Source organism: Parus major, chromosome 1A (genome assembly GCF_001522545.3).
Source record: "Parus major isolate Abel chromosome 1A, Parus_major1.1, whole genome shotgun sequence".
NCBI lineage: Eukaryota > Metazoa > Chordata > Aves > Passeriformes > Paridae > Parus > Parus major.
In genome coordinates, this window is record NC_031773.1 from 64,816,673 (window position 1) to 64,827,469 (window position 10,797).

Consider the following 10,797-nt stretch of genomic DNA (forward strand, 5'->3'; position numbering starts at 1 on the left):
AGCATGTTGTGTGTGGTTTGATTTTCTTCCATGATGTCTGTGATCTAAGAGGAGACATTTGAAACAAGGGTTAAATAAGGAAATTTATCTGTCTTCAGTTGTGCAGAGGGGGAGGAGTCTGTATTATTTTATTGTTTCTTTTATTAATAAGAAAAATAAACCATGTAGCAAAGATCTTACCCGTCATACTTTTAGGGGTTAGGAAAAATGGTGGTTCCGTTAAAATAATGCTATTACATTTTGTCCCTTGGAACCAAGATACAGAAAAGGGTACAGAAGTACAAAGTACAGAAAAGGACTTATTGCAAGCAATCTTTGTCCAGCTCAAAGCTAGGTTCTGTAAAGCTAACCTTTCACAAAAAAAAAAGGCAGTTTTGCAAATACATTGTCTTCTAGGCCATAAAAGAAGAAACTTGCTTTTGAAGTCTAATATTTTAATAATTAAAAAAATCAAAGCAGTTACATAAAATGGTGGTAAAATCAAGTTTGTTCAGTAGTCAAAAGTTTGGGAATAACAAATATGTGGCACTATTTCCATACTGGTTTTGTTACTGAGCCTCTTGGTTCCTGGTTTGTTAACAAAACCATATTCACTGGAAGCTGGATACTGCTCCTCAGAATGTATGAACAGGTTCCCTGAAAGCGAAGCAAACTCACTGGTTTCCTCATTAGCTCAGTCAGTATTTAAACCTAAAAAATACCCATCTAAATAATTTAATTAATCTTAACAATTAAGTGTATTTGTTTCCAGGCATTCCTTAGTCCTGAAAATCCTGAGGAGCCATATCTGGAGGGCATTGGCTTCAACTGCGTAGCTCCAGGCAAGCGCTTTATGCCAATGGACAGCTTGTCAGGAGGGGAAAAAACAGTGGCAGCCCTGGCTCTTGTGTTTGCCATACACAGGTAAAACAACTGCTGTGGGATTATTCAGAGGAAAAAAAGAAGTATTAGAGTATTCTCCAAGTATCTGGCCAAGTAGGTGATGGAAAGAGACAGCATTACGCTTACACACGTTAAAAGAATTCTTCTAATGGAGTGTTCAAGCATTGCTGAAGTCCTTACTCTTCATCTGTCATGACTTTATATATTCAATGTAGAACTTCATGTTAATTAAAATATTAACTGTTAATTGTTAATTTCTTGTCTATTATTTAATGTTAAATGATACCTAACTACTTAGTCTGCAATATTATTCTTATATTTAATTATTTTCAACTTTATTTATCGAGTAAGTAATTAAAATGTTGACTAACATTTTGGTATCTCAGTGCAAAATACTGTCTTGTCTTCTGCAGCTTTCGTCCAGCTCCTTTTTTTATTTTGGATGAGATAGATGCTGCACTGGACAACACAAACATTGATAAAGTAAGTTGCTCTTTTACCAACAATATATGGTACTTTTTGTAGAAGGGTGGCTACTTCCATTGTAGGGTGTTGAGATACAGAGATTGATTAGCCTGCCTGAACCTGTTTTAAATTAGATTGGATTTAGGGCTCAAATAATGAGTCAGTCCATGAGATATGGGAAAAATTTAAAATTTAAATTCCTTAATCCAAGTGTGTTTGATTGGTCTCAAAATTTGGGAAGGTGAGATGAGGTGGTGAAGAGTGTGAAGGTGTGCAGGTGTGTTGTGTTGTAACCCTATGTGGCATAGTCTGACTTGGAGGGCACCTGGGAATTGTGCTGCTTGGAATTGGTAAGGCCTTGGAATTCCGTTGGCTCTGAAAAGTAGCAAGGAGTGTGTCTGGATGTGGAAACCAAGTCATTCTGTCACTGGAGTGTTTAATATCATTGGCTTAGTAACTATTTTTGGCTTAGCACCAATTAAGCTGTTGCTCCAGTCATTTTAGTCACATGACTTTTCTTGATTTAAACACCTTCCTGACCTCTCAATTTCTCTGTCCCTTTTTGCCAATAACTGTTCAATGTGACAAGAAACAAGGCTGGAGCACAGAGATTGCAGCTGTTTATGGCAGCCCCTGGGAGGGGGGAGGCTCAGAACAGGGGGATTGTTTGTAGGGAGGAATCCTAAAACTTTCCACATGTGCCTGGATTTTCTTCTGTAGAAGCATTTTTTTTTTTTTCAGAACAATATTTCTACCAGCATTACTGCTTATGTCAGTCTTGGTAAAGCCTAACAAAAGCAGTTGTTTAAACACCAAACATTTTGGTTTTTCCCTTGAAGGCATTAACTGTGATGTGCCAAGTACCCCAGAGTTTGATTGGACAGTTCCTCTGGAATAGATAGCTGGGAAGCTCTATCACTTGGGCCTGCCACATAGAATTCAATTCCTTCTTGGAGATTACTGACTCACTGTGAGAGGTTCCTGAACCTGAATTCCGTAAATAATCCTTGGGATGCAAGTGCACAAGGGTTAGGCAGGCCCTGAGGTTGTTTTAACTTGGTGCAGTGTGTTTCAGCAACATCAGATGGGATGTAGTGGGGCTATAATGAAGATCCCTAAGGAAACTTCAGGGTTTGGCTCTCAGTGACATGATTAAAAACAGCATTACACATCACACAGCACCTCTGTGACCTGAGCTTCTATCACATACTGCTCTGCTTATGAGCCTTACTTGGGACTACTCAAAGATAATGTATTCCAGTTAAATATGAGTATTGTGTTTTCTGTGTATAACTCTTTCTGGGCTCAGATGTCTCAAGGCTGGTGACTTGGAGCAGTTCAGGCTGACTCCAGGCTTTCCTTTGCTGTTACACCATTTACTGCTGAATTTCACATTTCTGTTCTTCATGGAAGCTGTGGTGGGTGTGTCAGGTGATGAGCACTGCCTGTCTCTGCAGCTCTCTGGGGTGGCTGGCTGATGTTTCCTGGCTCTGGCGGGAGCTGGGCAGGGACCCAGATCATGCCTTTACATGGTTGTTACCAGGATGACTTTATGAATCCAAATAAATTCCTGTTGCAGTTAGACATGCCCCAATCCTGTACACATTGCATGAAGGTGAGGATTTTGGGAATGTTGCCAGCTTTCCATATAGGCTACCTATGATGCATTAACAGAGCTGATGCTGATTAATAGAATGCACCAGACATTTTGCTGCACTTTGACCCTCTGAGGAGGCTCATTCTGCCTGGCAGAAGAGAAGTCCCCTTTATGCCTAAGGATGTGCTGAACACCATTCTTGTCAAAACACTGGAAACAAAGAGGTGATTTTGCCTCTGTGCACCTGAATTTCACAATTCAGTTCAAAATGAGCTAAAATTAAATACTGCAAGTAAGCAAAACTGATCTGCAAAAGATTGTTGCTTGTACTCACTGGTACCCATTTTTTTATTGTAAGAAATTAAACTCTTTCCATTATTTCAGATTGATGATGTATTAAAGCAGATCTCTCACTATTTGAAAATATATTCTGAAATTATTGTGAAGCTTGTAACTTACTTGCAACAGTTTTTCCAGTAGCTTTCTAAGAGTTCTTTCATTAAAAAATTAATTTCCATGTCACATAGAAATGTGCAGGCAGAGGGCTCATTAAAAATGTACAGGTTTTCCTTTACCCAGAATTTTATTTATACCGGGGGACATTGCAATACTCACCAATTAATAACTTGAATTTTGTACCTTTGAGTTGCATTATCATTGAGAAATTTGCTGCTGTCTGCAGTGAACTAATTTAAGATTATTACACAGCCAGTAACAAACTTTTCACTTTTCTTAAAACTTATTTAGAAATTTCCACCTTCCTTTCTAGTTATGTAAAGTAAAATTGCTATTCATTGACACTGGTGTCTTTTTATAGCTTTATTCATTAGAATGAACCATTATTTTCTTAAGTATTTTCAAAAAGCAGCACATCTGAGGGGTTGTCTTGAAACCATGCAAAATACCTGGCTTTTAGAACTGGTTTATTTCTCGTTTTAGCAATTCTATTTAAATGATGGAATTCTGCATCTAGCACAGTTCAGTCCTTTCCTCACCATTCCCTAATCACAGCATTGTTTCAGGTTGCCAGAACTAACTGAAATACTTGGTTTCTTTCCAAAGGTCTCAAGTTTCATTAGAGAACAGGCACATGAACAGTTCCAAACGATAGTTATTTCCCTGAAGGAAGAGTTTTATTGCAAGGCAGATGCATTGATTGGAGTGTGTCCTGAGGTAACAATTAATTATGGTTAAATAATCCACATGGGGTTGTTGAAGTGCTGGTTGCACCTGAAGTGTTACTCCAGTGAATCATGCACAGTTGGTGAGTGGGTGTGTCCTGCTGTGCAGGTACCAGCTCCAGGGAACTTCCTTTGGGGAACTCAATCTTATGATTGCATCTCATAACTATGAAATGCCTATTTCAAGTACCAGAAGTGTGTTACATGGTGTGATCATCCTCCCTCTTCTCAGCACGATGACATTATGTTCAGCCGAGTCCTGACCCTGGATCTTACCGAGTACCCAGAGGGAGAAGAGCAGGACACAGCAGAGAAGCCCAGCCATGGTTCTCTCTTCGAATAGCGCATGGATGGTGTCAGGGCTGGGTGACAGCAGGAGCTGGGTTCACAGCTGACTGTTACAAACCTGAGTTTGAATGTGGCTATTAGATGTTGACTGGGAAATGTTCACTTTTCAAGTGAAGCAGTTTTGCAAAATATTAAGGGAATCGACTGCTACTCCTTGTTGCAGTTTTGTTAAGGAGTGGGAGCCCAAGGCTGTTTCTGAGGTGTGCACACTGGTACTCAAAGCATTCATTCCAAATACTTTGGCTGTACAAAGAAGGGCTGCAGGTTCATTTCCAGAAGTACAGTATCTCAAAGAACAAGCCTACTTTTCTTATGAAAATTCAGTAGTGCCAGCACACTGTTCAGGTGCTCACTACTCCAGTCAGGACCTTCTGTGTTGTAGCTGCATCTGTTTGCCTTCAGATAGGATTATTTCCTCTGTTCTAAAACAGTAAGGTACTGGAATGTGCTCGTTATCTTTGGTGACTTCTGTGACAACCAGAAAGACTTCAGTCTTCCACTGCAACGTTACACGAGTATTAGTTAACTGTACAAAAACTTGTGATGCAGCTCTAGAGCTGTGATGTAACCTTGAAAAATTTCACCTCTGAGCTATTTCACCTCGTTCAGAAGTGGAAAGAATGAGTCAGATGCTATAGAGGCAAATGAAATTAATATAGAAATATAGAAAAATGTATTGGTTTGTTACTGTGCAGCTGTCCCAGTACACTGAAGTTGCTTTGCTGGCTGTTTTTCATCTAAGCAGCTGGAAGTTAATGAATTTTTCATCTAAAGTTAATGGAGTTGGGTACAGAAAACTGAAAGCTGGAATCACTTTATCTGGCTTATGTTCCACCTCTGTGTGCTGAAGAGGTTCCCTTTGTTTGTGATTGTTCATAATAATTGTATCTTGTGTTCACAGAGCAGGTTCCTTTTGTCCTGTGGGTTGCTTACACATCCCCTGCTTTATCACGTGCTGTGAGCCCTGGGCTTGTGCTGGGCCTGCAGGGATCCTGCCTCAGGGAGGAAGATTGTCTGAGCAGGAGTGTAACATGTTTCACAGGAATACAGATGTTCATCAAGTACTTGAGTTATTGCTACACTTAATTGAATAAAATAATTTACTCTGACACGAGTCAGCATCAGTGCCTTAATTCAGAATTTGGTAACAAACTGGGAGGTGCTGCTGCCCACAGAGGCAAAGATTTAGCTTCAGATAAGCATTGTTTAGGTGAGAGGTGTGGCTTTAAAGCCTGGGAATGGTAAAATTCCATCCCTCTTCCTAGGGAGATGTGCCCTGTAAGCCTGGGAAGAGTTGGCCCACCCCAGCCCTGCCTGGGGTGGCAGTCCAGGGTGCTCTGATTGGTCCTGTGCCCCTGGGGTTTCTTCCTTATGTCTCTGTTAGTCCCCAACCTTAAACTCCACCCTGGCCCTGCCCCATAAAACCTACCACCCTGCCTCTGTTCTGGGCTGTCTCTGATTTAATCTGAATAAACGGTTTCCTGAGCTTAAACAGAGACCAGTCTCGTGGACTTCTCATGCCAGTCACCAATAACTCTCTGGACATGATCCTGCAGCCCCAGAACACAACAACAGATGTGTTAGGAGATAAAATAACCCCTCACTCTTTGCTTTTGAGGAGATGGGAGGCTGCTGGACAAGCTACAGTTCAGCAGTATCTACAAGGGAATAATCACTGGTGCTGAGTGTAAGCTGATCCTTACCAAGGGGAGGGGTAGGATTTCCTATTGTGGACCCAACTTCAATGGCCTGATAAGGAGTTGCATTACTTTAGGGTTTAAATAGTGGTAGTAATTAGGGTCATAAATACATCACTGCAAGATAAATTTTGCTTCAGCTTGAAACAGATGCAGTGTTCTGAGCTGATCAACAGGATCACAGGACCCTAGCTAGTCACTTCCAAAGCAGCCCGTTCATACTGACTGTACAAGCTTACGTTTGAAGGTAGTCTCGCAGATAATGCTCTTTGTGATGCTCAAAGACAATTTTCAGAAGTGATCTTGGTGTAAATAGACCCTGTCAGAGGAACAGGGTGGCTGTGGCATGCCTGAAGGCCTGCAGGAGCACAGCAGAATCCTCACAGTGCACCTCACTAAAGCTTTTTGTCCCAGGGAGTGAAGACCTGCCAAACCACAGTTCAGGAAGGTCACCTGCCAGACCCACCCTTTGCCCTCCCTGTAAAACCCCAATACAATGTGATCTGCTCTCTGAAGGCATAACACAAATCTTTAGGAAACAGCAACAGGGAAAACTGACAGGAGCAATCCTTCAGCCCTGCCGGGTACACCTGTACTGGCATGTTGGGGGTTAGATGTCTTTCTTTTCATTCCATCTTGCCTATGAAATTTTTTGCCCATTAGTTGCAGGGAATCCTGATGGCTGGTACTTGTGCGCTTGAGAGAAACAGGGAGTTCGGCTGGGCCCAGCAAGGAAGGGAAGGGGAGGGGCAGCTGGGGGCTGGCTGGCTTATTGGGCTGGAGAGCGAGACACTCTGAGCTGTTGCAGCTTGGAGAAGGGAATTCACCATCACTCAGGTGGAGCTGCTGCTGCTTCTCCTTCTTCCTTCTTGGCCTCACATCCCCCTGTCCTGCCGGGACGTGTGGCAGTGCCAGGCAGAGCTGCTGATACACCTCAGCCACCAACCCGAGATCTCAGCTCATCCCTGCTGTTCCAGCTGAGTGTTCCTCAGAGCCCTGCAGGAGCACCGGGACTGACTGCCCGAGGGGTCTGTGAAACAAAGCCTCTCCTCCATCCCTTCCCGTCTCAGCCCAGAAAGCTGTCACGGGTACCCTGGTTCTGTTTTGTTGTAAACGCTGTAGTTATTGTTGTTTGTGTGCCTTGTTATACATACTAGTAAAGAACTGTTATTTCTATCCCCAGAGCTCTGCCTGAGAGCCCCTTGATTGCAAAATAATAATAATTCAGAGGGAGGGGATCTACATTTTCATTCCAAGGGAGGCTCCTGCCCTTCCTAGCAGACACCTGTCTTCCAAACCAAGACATGGCATCAGCAAAGGTGATGCCAAAGAACAGCCCTGGACATGCTCTCCTGCAGACACTGAGATGAGAGCCCACTGACTGGAAAACTACATGTGATTACCAGTGCTGGCAGCTGCAGTGGGAATTCTGTCTTTCTGCCAAGTACCTGGAAGTACCAGGTACTGCAGGGTCTCACCTTCACCCTTGGACCAGTTCAAATGAAGGTGAACTTAGACACTAGGAATTTTACCTGCAGACAGATCCTTTGATAATAACTGGGTTTCATTCCACTGCAAGACTGTTACCTGCTGCCCAAGGCAGCATAGTCTGTGATGTACCAATATTTAAAGTATTTCCATAGGAACCCACTGCAGAGGTCAGGGAGCACCTGCCCTGCACTGTCCCTGCAGATGCAGCACTGTTCCAGCCTTTCTGCCCCAGGTGATCTCTCGTGCTTTGCCACACACAGGAAAAAACAAATCCTCATTCCAAAAGTGGAAAGTAGGTGGGTCATCATTCTGTGGGTTCCATAAATGTTAAACACTGTTCTTCAGGACTTGGGGATCAGAGACTGAAGCCTGCAAGATTCCTGAAGAAACCAGAACTTCAGCTGATGGGAGAACTGAAACCCCTCTATTTCAAAGGCGGGTGTGCCAAGAGGCACTTCTACCAGATTCAAACGTTGTGGCTTAACTTGGAGAAGAGTTTGGTCCAAGTGGTTTCACACAGATGCAGCCAGAAGTTGCATCTGCTTCTATCTGACCTTGCACGTCCTGCCTGGGAGGTCTGGCAGTGACTCATTTGACTCTCAAGCTTTACACACACGACTCAGAGCTTTAGAAAAGAGAAAGCTAGTATGTGCAATTTTATTCCACTTAAAATTATGGAAATACCAGCTCAAAACTCTCCATGCAGCAGATGTAAAACACCTACTGTTAAAAAGCTGAGGTGGGCCTTGGGTGTTTGGGGTTTTCATTCAAGAGTGGGTATATCATTATCTGACTGCTTTATCCTCTTAGGAGAATCAGTGCCACTTTCTCTTAACTTCCTTTTAGCACAGTCCACACATGAAGTTCCTGGGGTGAGAGAGGGGAAAGAAAACAAATTAATATTGCTACATCCATGTGTTTGGTGTACTTTTTATTTTAAGCACCAGCTAGCAAGATACAATCCTGGTCTCCTGAGGTTCTCATATTTGGATTCTGAATTACATGTAATATTAACTCTGCTAAAGGTCTGGGCACAAGCTCTCCCCCAAAACTGACACAAACAACAGGGACTCAGATCAGGATTCAGCTGCCTTTTGCTGAAGCTAATTTAACACCTATGGAGCTCACAAGTGTGTCTGGATCTCTTGTTCAGATGCCCCAGCTTGAGTAGGAGGACTGAAATAGATTACCACAGTGGTCCCAACCTGAACCATCCCTTAAGTCTGCAACAAAAAATCATTGGTGTAAGCTGCTGTTGGAAGTACATAAACAAAATAACTGAAGAGTAACATGAATGGAATAGAAATACCTTCAAAACCTGAATATTCACTTAGATTTTGTGGAGTATTACACACAATAATCCTCTTGGGTTTTTTACTTAATCTGTATTCTGAACTACAAGTAAAGAGGTGCTAAAACTACCTAAAGATGGTGCTACCAAGTTGGTAAAGGAGGACTGTTAAGAGGGATGTTAGGAGGGACTGGAATAAATTGTACTCAAGGTTTTGGTTTCTCTTCTGCCTAACTGTACTTTATTGAAAATGGGATTTACGACCTCAGTTGAGAGAAAGATAAATTTAAAATCCCACTGGAATTACAAAACTAATTTCTGACTTTACACCTGCACATAAGTGTCTTGGAGCTTGTGCTTTTTGATTGGGAAAGAGCAGGGGTTTCACCTCCTGCACTGCCAAAGGCCCTTACATGCAGTACTGAATGATACTCCTATACAATTTTGATGTTGTCTGCAGCAGCACAGATCTCTCAGGAATGGAATCTTTTTTAAGTTGTTTCGCTATATTTTTTCCATCAACTTGAATGTATTATTGCTTGGGTTATTCATAGAAATACCACAAAGCAACCTGAACAGCTCAGCTGAAAAATCACCTTCAGTACCACACCCTTGAGATTCACTCTTCCTGACCCCCTTAAGGAAGGCTTTTGGAACAGAAACCTGTATTTGGAAATAGAAGCCAAAAATCTCATTGATATTAGCATGTAAAAGCTCCAGAAAATGTATATAGAATTACTAACATTGACCAGAGTATTCTGAGGTAATGCTATCATTTGTCATTTGATAGACCTGAAAAGGCTATCAGTTACCTGCTGCTAGGCACTGAAAAGGCTATCAGTTACCTGCTGCTAGGCAGAAAGAAAACCAGAGTAAAAGAAGAGCATTCAGCAAACTCTCAGAGCTAACTCAGAGCTCTGCACAGTAATTATTTAATTACTTTGGAAATAAGAGGGATATTTTTCTTGTGTTGTTACCATTATGGAACTTTCTGTGAAAATAAAAGCATTACTTACCCAACAGCGTTGTGCTGTCCACCCGTTCAGCATCTAGAGAAGTGTAAAAGACATCAGCAACACACATGAGCATCCAGGAAGTTTTTATACTTTTATGCACCATCCCAAAACAGCAAGGTTGTATCTAGAATCCCAGAATGGTCTAGGTTTGAAGGGATGTTAAAGCTCATCCAGATCCACCCTCCTGCCAGGGGCCAGGACACCTTCCACTATCCCAGGCTGCTCCAAGCCCCATCCAGCCTGGCCCTGAACACTTCCAGGGATGGGGCAGCCACAGCTTCCCTGGGCAACCTGTGCCAGGGTCCCACCATTCTGATCATAAAAACGTGTCCTCTCTAATGTAAATCTATGCCCTTTCAGTTTGAAGCCATTCACCCTTGTCCTGTCCCTATGTGCCCTTGTCCAAAAGTCCTTCTCCAGCTCTCTGGGAGTCACTTTAGGCACTGGAAGGCTGCTGTAAGATCTCCCTAGAGCCTCCTCTTCTCCAGGCTGAACACCCCCAGTTCTCACAGCCTGTCTCCAAAGCAGAGGCACTCCAGCCCCTGATCTTTGCTACCCACCTCTGGACCCACTTCCAGGAGCTCCATGTCCTTCTGATGCTGAGGACCCCTGGGCTCAAGGCAGCTCTGCAGGTGGGATCTCACCTGAGCAGGGCAGAGGAGCAGATTTCCCCCCTCCCCTGCTGCCCACACTGGGGGATCAGCCCAGCACAGGGGGGTTTCTAAGATGGGGTCTGTCCAGCTCTCACCCACCAGCACTCCCAAGTCTTCACCAGGGTTGCTCCATCTGCTCATCCTCAGCCTGGATTTGTGCTTGTGATTGCAGGACC

The 10,797-nt window shown here is 43.1% G+C and overlaps 1 protein-coding gene and 1 long non-coding RNA gene across 2 annotated transcripts in view; one reads left to right on the forward strand and one right to left on the reverse strand.

Moving 5' to 3' along the window:
* The window catches only part of SMC1B (structural maintenance of chromosomes 1B), a 31,635-nt gene extending 26,048 nt beyond the window's left edge, over positions 1-5,587 (forward strand). Inside the window, exons 22-25 of the mRNA XM_015628588.1 lie at positions 752-903; positions 1,296-1,365; positions 4,007-4,117; positions 4,358-5,587. Of these exons, the coding sequence (XP_015484074.1) occupies positions 752-903; positions 1,296-1,365; positions 4,007-4,117; positions 4,358-4,468 (444 nt within the window). The 3' untranslated portion in view covers positions 4,469-5,587. The remainder of the gene's footprint in view (positions 1-751; positions 904-1,295; positions 1,366-4,006; positions 4,118-4,357) is intronic.
* A 2,700-nt stretch (positions 5,588-8,287) lies between these two features.
* LOC107204105 lies at positions 8,288-10,791 on the reverse strand. Its single transcript, XR_001521470.1, has 2 exons — positions 9,969-10,791; positions 8,288-8,528 (listed from the first exon to the last, which is right to left on the reverse strand). It is a non-coding gene; the product is annotated as an uncharacterized LOC107204105 (long non-coding RNA).
* Positions 10,792-10,797: the final 6 nt, after the last annotated feature.